General features: G+C 47.8%; 1 protein-coding gene across 8 annotated transcripts in view; it reads left to right on the top strand.

The window, feature by feature from the left end:
* Positions 1 to 20,117, top strand: part of TENM4 (teneurin transmembrane protein 4) — an 801,291-nt gene that overhangs the window by 618,976 nt on the left and 162,198 nt on the right. For all 8 annotated transcript variants that reach the window (XM_058306052.2, XM_058306055.2, XM_058306053.2 and 5 more), the window contains 2 exons: positions 16,100 to 16,201; positions 18,059 to 18,253. In XM_058306052.2, coding sequence (XP_058162035.1) covers positions 16,100 to 16,201; positions 18,059 to 18,253 — 297 coding nt within the window. The remainder of the gene's footprint in view (positions 1 to 16,099; positions 16,202 to 18,058; positions 18,254 to 20,117) is intronic.

Here is a 20,117-nt window from a genome sequence, read left to right as displayed (position 1 = left end):
AGGTGATTAGGACCTCTTTTTAGAGGTTCTTTGGAGGAAGTGTAAGGCCCTGTAGATAGCACCTCCTGTGGGTTCTCCACTAAACGCTTGGCTCTCCATCCTGTCTCCCTGCAGTGAAACTCGGCAATTACCCGCTGTTACAGAGCTTCCTAACGTCTCCCTCTAAAACAGGAACAGACAACGTAGGGTCATCAGACATTTGAGAAAACCTTCCAGCAAGTAAGACAGAGGCAAAAACAAATAGAAAAAGGGAAAACAAAAGAGCTCAGAGGAAATGGAGATAATGATCGCTGACTCCGTGCTGGAGTAAGTTACAGGAGCTCGTGTATGAGGTTAACATGTCTCTCCCAGTGCCTAGCACAGTTAAGGGCTCAAGAAATGGTGGTGGCGATGGCTGTTCCTCCTTATTGAATGTCTGCATCTGTTAACTTTATTATTAAACACTTGGATTCACACTAGGAATCAAGGGGGAAAGAAGCTTAGAGGGGAGGGAAGAGTAACAGGCCAAAGATTCTAGCACTTTTCTTTCAGAGGCTGTTTTTGAAAGTATTTTCTGCCCAGTGTCTCTCTCTTAATTTACCGTCCTGGCGGCTGAGGATGGAGGTGAGGATTTCCCCAGGGTCTGGGAGGGATGAGGGGTTACACTTAGCCAACGTTAATTAAAGCTGCTCTCCCCAAACCTTCCGAAAGTCAGAGCCTGGCAAACTCTTCGATGCCCAGAGCAGCAGCCACCTTCAACCGGACCGCCCTGGAGAGGAAGGACCGCTGTGTCCTCCGGAATGTGGGCCAGCTGCCAGGTGGGAGGGGCGTGGCAGGAGAGCTTTGCGACCGCCAAGGAAGCAGGTGCCGGTCTTGAAGGCCTAGGGCTCAGGATCCAGGGGAGCAGGCAGATGGCTCAGCAGGGGGGCGTTTGTTGCCTGGTGGGGTGCGGGTCTGCGTTTCCTGCTTTGTGTTACATCCTTCTGAAGCCTCGAAGCCTCCTCGAGGCCCAGCGGGCCTGGCGCCCCTCGGTTTCACGGGGAGCAGGTCTCGGCTTCTCAGCTGCTCAAGCTCTGCCTTTGCGGCAGGAACCCTAGCTGTGGTTCCTGGTCAGGCCTTAGCAGAGCACACCTCCCTCGTGGGGGGCTCCACCACAGGGTTCAGGGCGAGTAGTGACGCAGAGAGGGCAGGGGTCGCCGGCGTGGCGGGAGTTCATGGGAAATGGCCTGGGCCAGCCCCTTCACGGAGAGAGGGAGTAATGTGTGTGGAATGTCTGTCCTCACCATGGAGGCATGAGCCGAGAAAAGAGACTTCAGAGGCCCTCGCACCTCCCCCTGGGCACATCCTGGTGTGTTTTCGTGAGCTGGAAGAAGCTGTCTGAAGTGCATGCAGTTGTGTCTTAGTAACACCAGCCAGGATGTGTGGAGACCGCGCTGGGGAGCTCATTGCTGCTTTCTCGGGCTGAGAGCAAGGCCCCCTCTTGTCCTGTTGTCATGAAGTGTACCTGGACGCACAGCATGCCGGGAGCTCCTGGTGAAGAAGGAGTGTGCCAGCCAGGGAAAACCCACCCGCGTGGAAGGCCCAAGCCCCCGCCACAGCCGTTCGGTCCATTCACATTTCAACCTCCCACTGTGTGCCAGGTGCTTTGTGTAGGTAGTCTCATCTAAGTCTCACCACAACGCTCTGAGGTAGAGAGGATCACTCCGTTTCACAGACAAGGAAGCTGAGGCACAGAGAAATACAGTGACTTGTAGGAGGCATGGGATTGGAACCCCCACAGCCCAGGGTCTTACTCTAAGGCAGGGGTTCTTCAGCTTTTTTGTCCCACTTTGCCAGTCAGGTGAAAACCATGGACTCCTTACTAAGTCCTCACTACACAGTGTCTGTGTATTATTTAATAAACAGATCACACCTGCAACAACATGTCCCCACAAGAATTTTTTTTTAATTTTCAATTCAAGCTCATGGACCCCCAAAGATCCCATGGACCCCTGGTTAGGTAAGCCCTGCTCTAAAGGCTGTGTTCTTATAACACCACACTGCCTCTGACCGGGTGCGTCCAAATGGTTTTGCTTTGTTTAGTTTGTTTTGAGTTGGACTTGTTTACCTGCCACTGCTTGGCCGCTGACTTCAAGCCCAGTCAAGTGCCTTACACATAGGCATTATCTCATTTAACCTCCAAGCCCCAGTCAGATAGGTAAGGAAATAAGGGTTCAGATTGGAGCTGGGTTGCCCAGCTAGTGAGCGTCCGAGCTGGAAACCAAACCCCGGTCTGTCTAATTCCGTTGTCCTTGCTCAGCCCCTGACCCAGGGGCTGGGTCAGGGACGTCCAGCCAAGTGAGTTCAGTTTTGCCAGAGGGAGAATCCTGCCTTGAGGAACTGGGGGGCCAGAAACGAAGCAAGAAGTGGCGGGACCCAGCTGACCAAGCCTGCGTTGGTGGTCACACACCAGCCCAGTGGACAAGTGGTAGGAACTGAGGACGAGAAGGCTGGCCGGGGCTGTGGTCAAGTGCTCCAACAACGCCCCTCTTCTCCACCCACTCATCTCAGGCATTCAGAGAGCTGAGAGTGGGAGCCACAGACCACATCCAGACCTCTCACCGGGTGCAGAGGAGGTGGATCTGGGCGAGCCCGGCAGGGGCTGACACTCGTATTGTAACCTAGTGCAATGGAAGCTTAAAGTCCTGCTCCTGCCAGGGAGTCAGAAGTGGCCAGAAGGTTCCATAAACTTCACAACAGCAACCATTTTTCAACTCCTTGTGAGCCATGTAGCTCTATCTTTTACCACTGGGTGGTTTCTGCCCAGAGGCTGAGGGAGTGATCCGTCTGGGAGGCTGGAGCAGCTATAAAATATTTAACGTGAACATATAATTGCATTGCTGTGATTTCTAATAGGATTTAGTGTCAAGCAGAAGTCCAACTTGGCCTCTGGCCCAAAGATATAGACCCAAGTTATTATGTTGAGTGTTACCTAGTAGATAAATAAGGAAGAAATACTGTTGAAGTCGTTGTGCGACTGGCCAACATGCATTATAATTATTGTAAGGAAAAACCACTGGGGTCCGAGAATTTATCCGTCTTGCTAATCAATTTATTGTGTTATATCCTGATAGAAATAATTTGAGTACATAACTCACAGAGGTCATTTTGGCAGTTCTTGCTAAAGATATAGAGTTGGGGCCCTGCAAAACTATTGCTGCATGCTCCCCAAGCACGTGGGGAGGAGAGAGCCCCAAACAGTGTCTCGCTGGATGTAACAGGCCCAGAGGCAGAGGGCTGACAAGAAGTCACAGATTTGGCAAATATTTAGAAAAATGAAATCTGGACTAAAAAAGTAAAAGGGGGGGGGAGGAAAAAAAAGAAAACTTCAAGGAAGTAGACAGCCTCATCCAGGCCCACAGAGGCAGCCCAGCCTTAGGATTTGAGGCTGAACACACCAGAGGACATGGCATCAACCACAACTTGTCCTTTGTTGTTTGATATTTAACCAGTGTTGACTGAGCGGCTACTCGTGGCAATACACTGGGACTAAACCAACGAGAAGGGCAATTAGAAATGGATCCCTCCCTCTCGAGGAATTTGCAGTCTCCTAAGAGAAAGGTCAAAGTCATAAACAGACTGCAAGGGAGAAAGCAGTGATAAGTGAAGGATAGAAGTGAATTGCCATTAGGATTTGGAGGAGAGAGAGATCCCATCTAGGAGGGGCCCTAGGGAGGCTTCATGAAAGAGGTATTATTTACATTGGGCATTGAAGGACAGGTAGGACGTGGACAAATGGGTTGAGGAGAAAGGGCTTTGCAGGGGAAACCACTAGCATTGGCACAGTTGGAGAGGATGCGAGGGGTATGTGGGTTCAGGAGGGAGCGGGGAGCGCAAAGAGGGCAGAAGGGAGGCCCTCGTGATCAAGAAGTGGTCTGGGAAAGGGGGGGACGTTAGAGCATCCAATTCAGAAATTTGGGCTTCTCCTCTCCTGGAGGATATTTTAGATTATCCACAGACAAATTTTATTTTTAAAGTTATGTATTGACACTAGAAAATACAATGATGTTTATCAAACCATGAATTCAGAGTGATAAAGAGCTTTCTTTTTTAAATTAAGAAAATCTGAGTGAAAAAATACAGTAAATAACGGGATCAATGGTATTGAATACGGCAGCAGCATCAAGGCAGGACCCAAATAAGTGGCATCTGGGAAACCCTGCTGTAGGCCGAGGTCGTCTTGTCAGATGCCTGGGGGCGCAGGCGGCTGGCCCTGCGCAGGAAGCTGCAGAGAGAGCCTGTGGCCGGCCAAAGCCTGAGCTCCTGTAATGGGAAGAGATTGTTGCCCTGCTAGCTCTTCCAATGACTCAAGAAAAGCCAGCATCACGATTTTTCTTGGAAATCTCCTTTTTATAAAAATGCTGCCAACTTATTCAAAATTTTTAAAACACTGGGCAAATGAAAGGTTCCCAGGCCTCCCGTTTATAACAATAACTCCAGATAATAAGAGGTAGCGCTTGGAGACCTCTAGAGACTCCAGTCAGGGGCCGAGGAGACCAGACTCAGCAGAAGAGACAGCTCTGGCCTTGGTGTAGAAAGACTGCAAGCGAGAGTCCAGTTAGAAAGCCACTGCCGGGTCCAGCCAGAAGGAGAAATATGGCCCCTGACAGTTCCGTTTTCGGAGGGAAGTCCCAGCCAACAAGAGAGATTTTAACCTGCAGGCAGCTTGGTCGTCTGCATCAGTTCTGTGCCTTTTCAGACCTAACGGTGTGGATTTAAAGAGAGGGGACTGGGTCTTGGTCTTCCGTGTGTTTTATACAGCAGTAGCAAGCGTGGTGACAAGCCTGGAGGAACGATGGAGAGTAATTAGCAGCTCCCGCCCACCTCCTCGGAGCCTCTTTCTGTTCCTGCATTGTCTGTCATCACAGACTAATTCAACCCAAAGTGATGCTCATTAGATGGAACTCTCTAGCCAGCAGCTGAGTTGAGCTTTTAAAAAACTGATTTCTTAAATAATTTGTTCCAAAGACCAATTTGACATGAAGTTGGCATGATGATCAGCAGGTCACTGCGTGGGAGCAGGGAAGATGATTATTCTGGATCTGGCTCATCCCCATCTTGCCCAGAACTGCTTTGCATTTCAAAAGGCTGCCTGTTCTTTAGGAGCTATTCAAATGCTACCTCCTGGAGGACCGTGCCCAGCTCTTTGGAAGTTGTCCTCATTCTTCTCCATTCTTGCTAGTTTAGACTGTAAGCCCCTCTGGCTTGTTTCTGTCCACCTGTAAGTAAAGTCTCAGCCTTTCTTACAGACCAGTGTTCTCCAGGTGGAAGCCAGACCAACAGCCTCACTTGGGACCCTACCCCAGATCTACTAAACTGGAAAACTCCGGGCATGGGGCCCAGGCATCTGTGTTTTAACAAGTCCTCCAGGTGACTCTGACACAGGCTGAAATATGAAAATCTCTGAGATTATAATGGGGAGGGGAGTTAAAGCAATGCTTCCTAAGTGTATTTCATATATGGTGATTTTATTTTATCTTCACGAATGCATAAGGCAAGTGGTTTTCCCATTTCACAGATGAGTAAACTGAGACTGATTCAGTGGCTTGCTCTAAGCCCCACCCTTATAAGGAAGCAAGCTGGAAATCAAACCCAGATCTGCCTGACTCTAAAACCCAAAGCCTTTCCACTGTTCCTCGAGAATAAGGACCACGCTTTGGGTCTCCCTGGCAGCATCGAGCAAACTGGAGTCAACAGAGACTTGTTTAAACTAAATCGATCACTTTCGTTGTCCAAGTATGATACAGTTGTGAGTTGGCCCGCCGCATTTTGATTTTTGAATGCGGATAGGCATGTTTTAGAACCAGAATTTCAATAAACAAAGCCAAAATAGGTACCAGTTGGAATTTACTGGCCCTGGCAGCGTCCTCTGTGTAGTCCTGGCTCTGTAAATGATTAGAGTCTGGAGGCAAAAGGAGTGGAATCAGCATGGGTTTCTTTGGTTGGCTGGATTTTTTTGTTGTTGTTTGGTTGGGTTTTGTTTTGTTTTGTTTTGTTTTTTGGATTAGCAGATGTGATATTGTAGAAAAAATCCCTAGATTAGATAGGAGTAGAAATCTGGGTATACCAACTTGGGAAAATTCTCTGTACCTTAGTTTTCTCATCTACAAAACGGGGGGTGAGAATGAACAATACCTTCCCTTCCCACTTAAAGAACTATTGCAGACATCAAATAAAACTGTATGCAACCCCCTCTCAGAAGCAGAGCAGGCGTCAGCATCCCAAAATCTTCAAGATTGAGGAATGAACAAACAGAAGTGGGAAGTACAGCCATGGACCTAAGTAGACATTATTATTATTGTTGTTGTTATTGTTGTGATGGAAGAACTTGTAACATTGTTACAAAGATAGTGGTTACCAGAGGGACTGTGAGGAGGGGGAGGAAAGAATAGGTGGACCATGGGGCATTTTGAGGGCACTGGAATTGTTCTGCATGGTATTGCAATGACTGATACAGATCATTATACCTTTTGTCAAATCCTAAAATATACAGTCAAAAGTATAAACAATAATGTAGGCTATTGACCTTGATAAGTAGCAATGCTTCAATATTTGTTTATCAGGTATAACAAATGCACCACAATGATGTCAGATGTTACTAATAGGGGAAAATGTGGGAGGAGGGGGTGAGTGGGGTATTTGGGAATCCCCAATACTTTCAATATAATTTTTATGCAGTCTAAACCTTCTCTCTAAATAAAGTTTATTAGGTGGGAGAAAAACTGTATGTGGAAATGCTTTACAAAATCTTAAAATTCTGTACTTAACCATTTACCATCCATAGCCTGTACACCATCAGGTACAACCATGCTGAGGTGAATGCATGTCTTAGGGTTTTTTCAGTTGAAAGGAGCAAACTCTCATTCAAGCAGCCTCAGAGAATGGCGGATGGTGCAGCGAGGTTTCAAAAAGGTTTAGTACTAAAAGAGGCACTGAAAAGCCTTTGGGAATCCAGGAGCTCCAGGGACTTCATTTGCTTTCTTCCTCTCAAGGGCCAGCTGGCTTCTTTTTTTTTCTTTTAATTGTAGTAAAATATATGTAACATAAAATTTCTCATTTTAACCCTTTTAAGTGTCAAGTTCAGTGGCATTAATTACATCGACAAGGTTGGACAATCATCACCGCTATTTCCAAAACCTTTCATCACCCTTAACGTACCCATTAAGCGGTAACTGCCGTTGCTTTGCCCCTAGTCCCTGGTAAACGCGAGTGTCCCTTGCTTCTCTCTGAATCTGCCCTGCGGCTCTCGCTCGTGGTAGGTCTGCCCCTCTCAGCTGACAGGCCGGCTTCCTCTGCTCACTGAGAACTGCGTCCTCTTAGCTTGGCTTACATGGGACCATAACGACCACATCAGCCCCTCTCTGTCTGTGGTATCTTTTGGTTTCCCTCCCACCACAGCCAAATTATTTTTCAGTTAAGAGAGTAGAAAGCAGGACTCTGATTGGCCCAGATCCTCTTTGCCCCAGGCCGTGTCAAAGAGCCCTGGTCAGCCTATGAATGGACCTGCCTGGGGCTGGGTGGTCATCCTGGTCCAATGAGCTTGGGCCAGTGGGCAGGGGGACTCACCTGGTCCACCCGTGCCTGCTGTTAGGGAGGCGCTGTGGGCGGAGCCTTGCCCCTTAGAAGGAGCTGTGGTTCAAGGATTGGTAACTCTGTATGGGAAGGACAAGTGTCTCCCAACCCAGGAGCACCCACCTCTTCTTTGAAGGCCGCTGTGCTCTTGAACAGCCCGGCACTGTCAGTGTCCTCACCACTGTGCGGATCTCAGTGGCCTTCCTGGCGTATGGTCCCCGGGCATGGCAGGAAACTGTGCATGTGCGAAGCTCTCTGCAAAAGGCAGCAGGACAGGAGCCAACAGAGGGGACTCGCTGACATCTGTGAAAGCTGCTGCCAACAGCCCGGGGAAGAGGCTGGAGCTGTTAGCCAGAGGCAGCTGGGGCCCGCCTACTCCCCAGCCCTGGCTGTGCCGCCTGCGAGGCCTCGCTCCTGTCACAGGGGGCTGGTCTGCCATGCTAGGTACCTGGGGAGGCAGGCGGGAGGGTTGAAAAGTTAGAGCAAGCTCGGAATGAGCAACACACCCCCTCAGGCCATAAACATGGTGGGTTTTTTCTCGGCTTTTCATCCAGGTACCATTTTCTGGGTCATTACAATTTGGTTTGATTCATTAGGGTACAGGATGTTAGATCCGATTGCTCATCTAAGCATCCACTTCACTATAATCGTTTCTGGCCCAGAGTAGATATTCAGTAAATAATTGCTGGATAAAGTGAATGAATTTTGTAGATGAAAAGAAAAAGCCAGAGTGAGAACAGGCCTTGGCCTGTAGATCACCTGACGAGTTAACGGCAGGAGTGGGACTAGAACTCCAGTTTCTAGCACAGTTCAGGCATGTTCCTTTATACCACGAGTCATCGAGTCCTAGCATTTCAGGCTTGGAAATCCCTTAAACGTCTCTTTAATTCCCTCTGCAATAAGTCTGCCAGTCATTAATTTGCTCTCTCTTTCAATACTTCCAGTAACTGAAAATGTACAACCTCATAGATTAGCTAGTTCATTCCTGTAGTCATTAAACTAGCAAATATTAAACACCTGCTTTGAGCCAAGGATGATACTACCTGAAATTCAGAGATGAATAACACATTTCCTTCCCTTCGGAATTTTAAAATATTTGGGGGAGGGGAGGGGATTCATACACATAAACATAATATAATTCAATGTGGTAAGTGGTATTCTGCTCTGATCTTAAAAAGTTCTTTCTTCTTCTGAACCAAGCCATTTCCCGAGGCCGTTGGTCCTTACTTATTGAATCGGGGTCACCCTCCTAGGGCCACAAGGCATAGTCTAATCCTTCCTCCACACAATAGGCCGTCAGCTCTTTTAAATCAGGGGCCATTCCCCTTCAGTAAGCGCAAGTCCCAGTTCCTTCAAGGATTCTTTATTTGAAATGTGGTTTCAAGTTTTCCCAACTTTCTGGTTGCTCTTCAATGAACAGGCTCCAGTTTATCTTAGTCTCTTAAACGTGGCTCACAGATGTGAACTACTGAACTCCAACTACGGTCTGATAGTGCAGTGCCAATTGAACCTCCTATCACTCCCTTCATTGTACATCGAAAAATGTAGGACTTTACCCCGTGAAAGGAGCTTTGGTGGCTCCCACACTGCTCTCTTGAGGCTGATTTTTGTGCCATCCCTACTTGCCTGACCGTTTCTTTCATTTCCTCTGTATTCTTGCTCACTTTCTCAATACAACTATTACTGCGCACTTGCTTTGTGTTTAGCACTTGTCAGACTCTTTGAAGAATCAGACATGATGGCCGTCTTCAAGGAGTTCATTTCCCCGCAAGGAGACAATAAACAAAGAACCAAGACTGAATATAATCAAGGGAACAGTCATCCCTAGACCCCTTCTTAAAGCTACTTTGAATAGTAGTTGTTAGACTACTGGGTATGATTGAAAACAGATCTCCCAGTTCATATGCCAGGGCAGAACTGGCGTCAAGCCCAGGCTGTCAGGGGCTTTGTCAAATTTTTGTCATTACATTGACCTAGACTGTTACAGATTGAAGGCCTTTGAATTCCATCATCTGCACAGGAAAGCTGGAGTGCCTACAGGGACTGACACCTCACAGGCCGTGGAACAGCTTTCCAGCACCTGGCACCTGCCCAGTGCCAATCTAGAGTACACAGCAGAGAGAAAAGTTCTCTCAGATGTTGGCATGAGTCTGCCTTTGTTTGGGCTTCTGGGAGACAACAGGTTTAATTTGCTTTGACAGAGCTCTCCCCCAGGAGAAAATTTACCCAGACACCTTGCCTTCTTCACAGTCAGGAACATGGCTTGTTTGCTTTCTTGTTTTTACCATGGGGAGTTTCTATGTGTTGTGTATGTGTATGTGTTTACCCCCAATAACCACATCTCCTTGTTTGGATTCCTTAGACCAAGTCAGTGTTGTTTCAGTTCACAAATAGAAAGTACGTGTGACCCTTCTGTAAAACCAAAATATCAACTCTGCCAGGTCCTGGGCAAAACTCTTTACATGTACAGCATTACTATGTTTGATCTTCAAAACAATTCTCTGAGGTGGGTCCTATTATTAACCCCATTTTACAGATGAGGAAACTGATGCATAGGCACACAGCCCATATTTTGGACCAAGTATATACCATAAACTTTGGCTTCAGAGACAACTCGGTTCACTTACCGAATTTGTCTTTGTCAGCTGTGTGACCTTGAGAAAGATACTTCGGCTCTCAAACTCCATCGGAGACTATAAAATGTGGCAAGGGTACCTATTTGGCATGATTATTATAAGGATTAAATTAGAATAATGTATATAATGTACCTTTCACGGTTCCACTTATGGGAATGAGAGGGTCTCTGTCAGACTCTCCCCTCAACCTTCATTGCTATAGAATTAAATTCCAACTATACTCTTTAGTTTGTTTCCATCTCTTCTTTTGATTGCCTGTAATCAACCCAATTCTTCTTCAGGAACAAAGAGGATGTCATGGGTATAACAAAGTATAAATTACTCTAGCTGCGTCAAGGTAAGGTATCCAGGTATCCATCTGACTGTCCTTGGCTCTGAGTTCCTTTCTTCTTGCTCATCTCACTGGCATCCATCAGAGCAGCCAACAGAAGGCATCAGAGGGATGGATCTGTGTTGGGCAAGAGGTGGACCTTGTTTCTGCCTCTGGGCATTCCCAAAGAGTTCTGATGTCCAATTTTAAAATTTAAGGAGAGTCAGCAGAAGCAAAGGAAGGAGTTGTAGGAAAAAGATGCAGGCCTCTGTTAGCCGGGACACATCATAGGGGACGTCAAGACATAGGAGAGGTGCTGGGAGGAAGGGAAAAGTGTGTGGTGATCAGCAGGAAGCCTGGAGATGGCTAGTGGGCTCTGACCTCACTCATACGGCTGGTTCCTTCTATCTTGGTGCTGTATCCATGACCTCGGAACAGAGGAGCTCATGACATGGTCAGTTGACAGAGGAGAAAAGCCACCTGTCCTTGTCCATTAAAGCAGCCCCTGTGAAACGTGAGTCCAGCAGGAATTTGGGTTGCCCTGATAGTCCTCCTCCAGATAGGTTTTTTTCTTTTCCCTGTGGTCTCTCCTTTTTTTTCCTACAAAATGAGCCTTTGAGCTTTCAACAAAGAAAAGCAAAAGGTGGCAAATAAAGGCAAGCTTTCTCAGACAGCTGCCCCTAGACTTAGGAGAACACACATATCAGCTGTGATCACCTTTCCCCTGGACACAGCAATCTTAATTATCTGTTTCTGGGAAAGGGTGGCGAGCAGACAAAGTGGCACACTGCAGCGGGGTTCCCCGAGGCCCTGCTTCCCATGGCTCCTCTTGAAGAAGCGTTGCTGTCTTCACTTCCTTCAGCAGATGCCCCTTTGTAGTTCAAACAACGTTTTGTTCAACATCCAAACAACACACCCACTCACAGCACATGTCCAGGAGATGAGCTAAGGAAACATTTAAACTCTGGAGCCCAGTATTTATGGAAGGAAAAACAAGTTCTTGAAAATCTAATTTCCTACCAGGACCCACTGCTGTGATAGAAAAACAAAACCTGGGGGAGGGAGGGAGGGAGAATCCCATTTCCAACATAACATACACCCAATTATGAATATCATTTATTCGTAGGAAGCTGAATTTTTTATTTAGATCTGAACAGACTGAAGGGACACCTTCTGCTAAGTGAAGGCAGTTGCAGTCTGAACCTGAGCAAAGCAGAAAGGACTGTCACCAAGCACAAATTGGTAACATACAACATATATATGCAATAAAGTTCACACTTTTTCCAAGACGAGTGTCACTTCTGCACTAGAGTTTCGAGAAGAGATAGCTGGTCAGTGGAGACTCACTATTTTTAGGATCCTAAATGGACCCATTGTTGAAATCTTTCCAAGTGGAAGGCAAATTATATACCTAACATTTCATCAAAAGAAATATTTTCCAAATGTCTCCTCTCTTCTTCCTTGTTGCCATCTTAAAATTATTCCACACCTCCTAAAACCTGACACCAACAGCCAGGGACAAATTTTGAAGCCAACAGCCTTTTATTGTGTCATATTAAGCAACCAACAGTATGCTCAGTCAGAGAAAACATACTTTCCTCACTTTTTCAATAGGAGGGCTTTTTGGCAGATGACAAACAAGCTTGTATTTTGCAAATTTTGTAAATCAGAATCTAGAAAGTCTGTAACATTTATCAGCAGTTGGCTCTGTTAAAAATGCAACTGGTAATTATATTAGGGGTCATGGTTTATGTCACTGGGTTTGAGAAGGACTGAACCACAGAATTTGAGATCTGGGAGGGATCCCTGTGACCCGCTAGTTGAATTCTTTTCAGCGATAGCAACAAACATTTATTGAGACATTTCTGTGGGCCAAATACTAAGGCAGATACATAAATGAATAAATTCAATTTCTGCCTCAGGGAGTCCACAGTCCACAAAGTAGATCATATGGTACTTTATTAGGGGTGAACATTCTGCGAGTAACTCAGTCTGTTTGAGAAAACAGGAAGACTTTTTGGAAGACGAGATATTTGAGGTGGATTTGAAAGAAGAAGTAGGAGTTGCCAAGTAGGGAAGAATGGGGGTGGGTCAAGTGGGAAAGGTCAAGTATGGTGGCCAAGGCTCGCAGCCATGTAGTGGCAGAATGGGGCCCAGGTGCTCTGCGTTCCTGTCCTGTGCTCCTTCTGCAGAACTGCGGGCAAGAGCAAACACCTGCCTGTAAAGTTAGCCAGGAGCTTAGCGTGAAAAAAATCTCACCCTAAACTTCACTCAGAATTCTTTTGTTTTGAAAAGATACTCAAACCTTTCTAAAATATTTCCTTATAAAAACAGTGTTTAGGGAAGCAGACTTGGCCCAGTAGTTAGGGCTTCCACCTACCACGTCCACCTACCACACGGGAGGTCCGCGGTTCAAACCCCAGGCCTCCTGACCCGTGTGGAGCTGGCCCATGCACAGTGCTGATGCACACAAGGAGTGCCCTGCCACGCAGGGGTGTCCCCTGCATAGGGGAGCCCCACACGCAGGGAGTGCGCCCCGTAAGGAGAGCCGCCCAGCGCGAAAGGAAGTGCAGCCTGCCCAGGAATGGTGCCGCACACACGGAGAGCTGACACAACAAGATGACGCAACAAAAAGATTCCCGAGCTGCTGCCAACAACAGAAGTGGACAAAGAAGACGCAGCAAACAGACACAGAGAACAGACAACTGAGGCGGAGGAGAAGGGAAGAAAAATAAAATAAAATAAATAAATCTTTAAAATAAATAAATAAAGTAAAAACAGTGTTTAGGAAGCCACTACTGTTTTTGTTTTGTTTTGTTTTGTTTTGTTTGTCTTTTAAAGATGAGGAACGTAGATTCTCCCAGGCAAAAACAATGAAGAGCAAACACCCAGGGCCCTGGCCCACGAGCCCATCTCTGCTGAGGCTCAGACTACTTTGCCCGGAGTGAGGCCACCTGTTGGATGAGACCCTCTCGTTCTTAACTCTGTGTCAATGTAAAATATTGCTCGTGTTAAGAGAGGGACAGCATTCAAGGAGTGAATTTGCCTGTTCAGAAGAGAAACCCTACATATGGAACCTTTCTCCAAACTTTCTAAGTTGTTTCCAAGTTGGTATTGGCCGACACTGGGGAAAGACTTTTCTGGGAAGCGCCCAGTGATTGAATTCCTTCCTCCTCCTCCCTGCCCAACCATACCCAGGCCGTTCTGCAAGCCCACCTCCTCCACGGAGCCTTCCCTCTGACGATTTCCCCCATTCCAGCTGCCACTGCATCAGTCTTAAGGGATCTACTGCCTTTAAAGCTGGACGCCCTGGTCTCCAGTGCCTTTTCCTCAGAGTTGATCTCTTATATTAATTATAAATTAATAAAATATAGAACTTTAGAGCAGAAAGAGACCCTAGGGATTATCTCTGTTGTCACCTTCATTTCACTTAAGAAGGTGAAGCCCAGAGAGAGGAGGAAGTTGCTGCTGAGATCACAGCGTGATACTGGGAAAGGGGGCCCGGAGCCAGGTCTCCTTAATCTCCAGGGAGGACTGCTTCCCTGCCCCATGCTGGTGCCCAAGTGACAGCTCACTTACTGTCTTGTTCTCCCAGTTCTTCCAATTAGGCTACAAATTCTTAGAGGCCAGGCTCATGTCTTACAACATCTCATTTAACAGAGACCTTAATCTTGACTTCATGGCTTGTACTTGTGAGTTATGACAAGTTGAATCCTTGACTCTGCCCCATGTATCTAACCTTGTCCTCTACTCTCAACTCTTCTACAGACTTTCCCTGTGACCTCGAACAAGTCACCCCCTTCCTCTGGGTTTTGGTTTCCTTCTCTATTAAATAAGAGTGTTTGACTAGATGGTGTCTTCAGTTCCTTCTAGCTCTGAAAGGTCTAAAATTCTCTACTCCCCAGCTGGCTCCTTTGCTGCCTGCAGGATTGGCCTCCCTGGCCCACAGATACGTCTCATCTGTTTCCCTAGCTTCTGCTGGACAGTAAGTTCCTTGAAGGTCCAAATAGCATGGCATCATGGAAGATGAGTCTTGGATTCCAAGGAGCTGGGTTCAAATTCTGACTTCCTGACAGTGTCTGAGGGCCTTTGGCAAGTCCCTTCATCTCTCTCAGCCTCTTCTTTTTTATAAAATAAGAATAACAATATATGCTTGACAGATGAGTTGTGAGAATGAACTGAGATACATTTTGTGGAAATGTATGGTACAGAGAAGGTGTTCAGGGAAGTGGATGTGGCTAAAGCAGTTAGGCACCTGTCTACTACATGGGAGGTCCTGGGTTCAGTTGCTGGTGCCTTGTAAAGAAGCAAGCAAGGCCACAAGCTGACACAACGGGCTGGTGCAGCAAGATGACACAACAAGTTGATGCAACAAGGAGACACAATGAGGAAGCACAATGAGAGACTCAACCAGCAGGGAAAGAGGTAGTTCAAGCAATTGGGTGCCTCTCTATACACAGGGGAGGTCCCGAGTTTGGTTCCTAGTGCCTCCTTAAAGAAGAAGACAAGCAGACACAGAGAGCAGGCAATAAACACAAACAATGAGGGGGGAGGAGAAATAAATAATTTTTTAAAATGGTATTCAATGTATAGTTGCTTCTTTCCTTTATTCCACATCCAGCATTACTGAGAAATGAGTTTTTCCAAATAAATGAGTTTTCCTAATTGAGGTTTATTAACTTGAGCTACAAAACACGGACTAATTTTTGATGAAAATCTTTCTCAAATGGATTCTATATTTACTTAACATGTTGCACAAATTATACCAAAGATTTTAGGAATTGTTAGAGATAACTATCCCTGAAAAAAAACAAAACAAAAAAAAAAGAGCCTAACACCAGAAGCTGGGGATGCAGGTAGGACACAGGACTATGAAAGAAACTTCTGTGCCCTTTAAAAGAGCTTGGATTTTTATCAGTGGGGCAAATGCGGAGCTATTGGAGGGTTTTGAGGAGGAGAGTGGGGGAATCAGTTCTTTTGGAAAGCTACAGGGTGGTGAGCACCCTGGGGTGGGCAGCAAGTCAGGAAGCTGAGAAGCCGGTCACGAGGCTGTTACAGAGAGATGGTGGGGACCTGGACTGATACGTGAGCAATCAGAGATGGAAGAAGAGACCTGCAAATTTCTAGTTGCTTTATGAAAAAAATTCCATGGAAGTCATGTCAGCCTTTGTGAGGAAAAAATGTAAAATGCAGAAAAGTATAAAGAAGACCACAAGAATCACCCAATAATATGCCACCCAAAGACAACACTGTTTACAGGTTTAGTTGTTTTCTCCCAGTGTTTTCAGCTGAAGGATTTCTAATGCACTTGTAGGTACAAATTTGATTTATAAATATTTGGTTCAAGCAGACATTTTCCGGAACAGATGTCTTAATGTCAATTGAGATATGCCTCAGTAAGGATAAAAATAACATGTAATTATCAACTCTGCTGGTTCCTTTCAGTGAACAGGCTGGAATTGTTCAAATATGTGCATCTTGGTTAACCTGAGGCGGATTCATGGGCTCTTGGGTTGAGTAGAGGAGTTTCTGTTTCAACTCACCTTCTCTTTTCTTTCCCCAGAATCGGTGGATAACTGCCCCAGCAACTGCTATGGCAATGGCGACTGCATCTCCGGGACCTGCCACTGCTTCCTGGGTTATCTGGGCCCCGACTGTGGCAGAGGTGAGAACTCCCAATCCCCAGGGTTCTAGATCCGTTTTGGGTTCCACTTCTCAGAGCAGTGCAGCATACACCTGACTTCTACAAGTGGGGATTCCGAGGGCCATTCATGAGAAGCCCTTAGAGGGAGGTGAGTGCGGAGAGCCAGGGCACTGTCAGCCATCTCTTTGCCCAGGTAGACCATCGGGGAGGGCAAGAGAAGAGGTATGGGGCAGTCACGGTGAATATAGCCTCCATCTCACGTGATATCGGTGAGAGCCCTTTTAAAAAGTTGTTCTGCCCTCGGAGGAGTGATCAGCCCTTGCCAAGCAGCTCTGACGTTTATCTTGAGGCCAGTGCTTTCTGTCTGGCCTTGTTGAGAGGGAGCCTCCTAACAGTATAAGCAGACATCTTAGCTAAGACCCCGAGGAAGGGCCTGGGAATCCAGGCTGTTCTTCTCTACCCAGGGCCCTGATGTTGCCTGATATTTTGACCCACACAGTCCTAATGGTAACCACTCTTGAGGTAGTGCTTTCGACCTTTATATTTGTTCTGGAATAATTAGCAAGGAAAACGCCCTGGGAGATCTGTGGTCCTAAGAACTCGGCATTTCCCTTGGGAAGCTAAAATGGCCCCTTGTTTTGGTTTGTCCACTTCGTCTCTCATTCATCGGACATTTGTTCACGTCCCTTCCAGGCTAGGTCCTGTGCTGTCATTGGGGTTGCAACACCACACGAGACATGACCCAGGAGCTCGCAGCCTGGTCTAAGACATGGACAAGTAGGAGACAATTGCAAAGCAGTGCATGAAGCGCACTGTAACAAGCCGGAATGCAGGAAGGCTCTGTCAGAATAGAAGGGGGAGGCTTTCTCAGCTTGGCAGAGGTGAAGATCAGAAAAGACTTCTCAGATGAGGTGACACTGGAGCTGGGTGTTGACACTCAAGTAGGAGTTGATCCGTGGAAGGCAGAGAGGATGAGTCCAGGCAGATGGAACAGGGCTCTGCCAATACGGGGCTGTGAAACCACTTTTGGGGTTCTCTTTATTCCTCACTACCTGATATGGGCTCAGGTTTAGGCAGCAGAGCCAGTGCTTCTGAGGAAGCACAGGGATGACCTGTTGAGAGCTTTCAAAGGGAAAGCAGCCAGGTGAGGGCCAGGAGAAGGTGGTGCAGCAGGAAGAGATGAGTCATTTCTGATAACAAGAATTACCGTCTCACTTAAAGTTAAGAGTCATGTATAAAACAGCCTTATTACATCTCAGTCAGACTGGTAGGTACTTACAGCACAATGCAATATCATTTATTTTTAGGTAGTATCCTTCGTAGAGATGATCACAAAACCCTTTACACTTAGAGGGAGAATATAAAGATAATACTTTAAAGAGCCAAGTGGGGCTCAGCTCTTCTCCTGTGGAGGCAGTGATGTGTGGGGCTCACGTGGAGGCCTGCAAGGCCAAGAAAAGCCGAGAAGACTGTCAGCAGTGCTGCAGATGAGATGTGGGACAGCGAACGTGGAGTGCTGTTAGGAGAGACCTGGAGGAAGGCAGGAGGCCCAGTTCCAGCTTTTCCAGTGAGATGCAGGAACAGGTTGAGGCTTCGGGCCGACAGCAGCAGCACAAATGGGACAGGGGAGCGCAACATTCAGCCAACACCTCCTCTGCCAGGCCCTGCACTGCACATTTCACCTTCAATTCCAGATGTGTTTAAACTGCAGTGAAATACAGTGACGGAAGCAGGCAGATGGGCACCCATGGTGGTTTGGGCAGCACAGCTGAGTCCAGGCAACTGAGGTCAAGCCAGACAGGCCAGGGGGAGCAACAAGAGTCGTTGAGGTGTGCTGGGCACTGGTTCATGCCCGGTGTCCTGTCCCGCCTCCCCCAGCCTCCTGCCCCGTGCTCTGTAGCGGGAACGGCCAGTACATGAAGGGCCGGTGCCTGTGTCATAGCGGCTGGAAAGGCGCCGAGTGCGACGTGCCCACCAGCCAGTGTATCGACGTGGCCTGCAGTCACCATGGCACCTGCATCATGGGCACCTGCATCTGCAACCCCGGCTACAAAGGCGAGAGCTGCGAGGAAGGTAAGCTTGCACCAGAACCTTCATCTGAGATAGAAGCCAGCACAGAGTTGCCAAGAGGGCATCCCAGGAGCAGAGGAAGCCTTCTGGGCTGATCTGTAACCCTTCCCCTGCGTCAGAAACTTGACCATCAACAGTAATCTATAGGAAGAGGACAAACAAATCAGGGTCCTAGACAGAGAAGGGGAAGGAAATTCCATTTATTGAGCACTTCCCCTACCTAAGGCTCTGTGCGCGAAGCCTCCTACCATTAAGGAGAGGTAATCATCTCCATTTTACAGTTGAGGAAACTGAGACCCTGAAAATGAAATGGCTTGCTAAGATCACGTGACCAGTAGGTGGCAGAGTTGGGCTTGAACCCGTTCTTTCTGTCTCCCCAGTCCAGCTCCTTTGCATTCCCCTGTAAGCTCCTGTGCCACTTTCTTCCTTTATTCTGAGGCCTGAGTCTACTCTAGACCCCCACACTCCTTCCTTTATCACCCTCCTGTGTGTGTATGTTCATGTGAGCATGTAGGTGCCCCCGAGCCAGTCTCCTTCCTTCATCAAGTAAATCTCCACCTGGTAGATCAAGGCCAGGAGGTGCGCTGCCGATTTAGCAGTGACACTGGGCACCGATTTCTCTCCTAGAAAATGTAACCAGGTGAAATAAGTAAAGAGTCCTGTTTCACTGACCAAGACACTGAGGCCAGGGAAGGGCAATGACATGCCCGCGGTCGCAGAGTGAGCAAATGGCATGGCCGGGAGTCCACCAGGTCTTCTCACTGCAGATCGGGCACTCTTCCCGGCTGCGCGGAATTTCCAGAGAGGAGGAGCCTTATTCACAAGCAGTGCAGAATCACTGCTAGGAGGGAACACTCTGGAATCAGATGTAGGTTTGAATCCTGGCTCTGCCGCCTCAGTTCCCTCCTCTATGAAATGGGAATAACCTGTCCCAGAGGGCTGTTGTGGGGATTAAATTAAATGGCCCATGTAGTGCACTCCGTGCCTGACAGATAGTAAGTGCTCCGTAAACGTGGACACTGTTGTTGTTGGCATCGCCGTGGGGACAGCACATGCCCTGCTTGCCCCGCTCACGTCCTCAGGTCTTCTGACATGGCAGGGCTTTGCCTGTGCCCTGCCCTTACCTCCCAGCCCGGGGCCTGGTGCCTTCTCGGTGGGAGGAGCAGGCTCCAGAGAGGAAGCCTCTGTCGCTATTTAGCAGATAGCCCTCTCTCAAGACATCTTCTCTCTAGAGAGGACAGGCTTGTTAGGGGCCCGTTTCCAAAGTGGAGGGAGCAGGAAGGGACTGATGTCTGAAAAGCATCGCTTCCCCGAGACAGCTGGACAGCCCCCATGGGGCTGGGAGCCCCGGCCCCTCCCGCACTGTGAATGCTGAGGGGTTCCGGGGGGCCGTCTGAGAGGAAGAGCACCAGCCCCTCCGAGGGGGGACCTCGGCGTCCTCTAACTGAGGACCATGACCTTCCTCAGCTTTCCCTTCTCCTCCTAGTCACTTGAGGTGAACACCTGAGAAGGAAAGAGAACCAGAGAAGGAGCTCTCACTTGCACCCGGGGGGCTGTCCTGCCCCAGCGCCCCCCGTGCTGTGTGGTCCGGGGAGAGGGCCGCTGTCCTGCGAGGGACAGCACTGCAGGATTCGTTAAAAAGAGAGGGAAAAGGCTGTTTAGAGCTTCCGTTTACACTATCTATTTGAGAAGAAATTGTTTTCACTCCTCCTTTTCTTTCCCAAGAAGAGCCATCTGGTATTGATTGCTTTTATTATTTCTGTTTCTCTGGTGAAGTGCATTGTATGGTCCTTCTGTTCATAACGGGGTGTTCTTGGGGCCCCCCTCCTCCTCCCTCCCCATCTCCCCCCTCCTTCGCGGCCCTGCA

Source organism: Dasypus novemcinctus, chromosome 10 (genome assembly GCF_030445035.2).
Source record: "Dasypus novemcinctus isolate mDasNov1 chromosome 10, mDasNov1.1.hap2, whole genome shotgun sequence".
NCBI classification, from domain to species: domain Eukaryota; kingdom Metazoa; phylum Chordata; class Mammalia; order Cingulata; family Dasypodidae; genus Dasypus; species Dasypus novemcinctus.
Note: the sequence above shows the minus strand (reverse complement) of the source record. Positions and strands in the feature narration are given on the sequence as shown.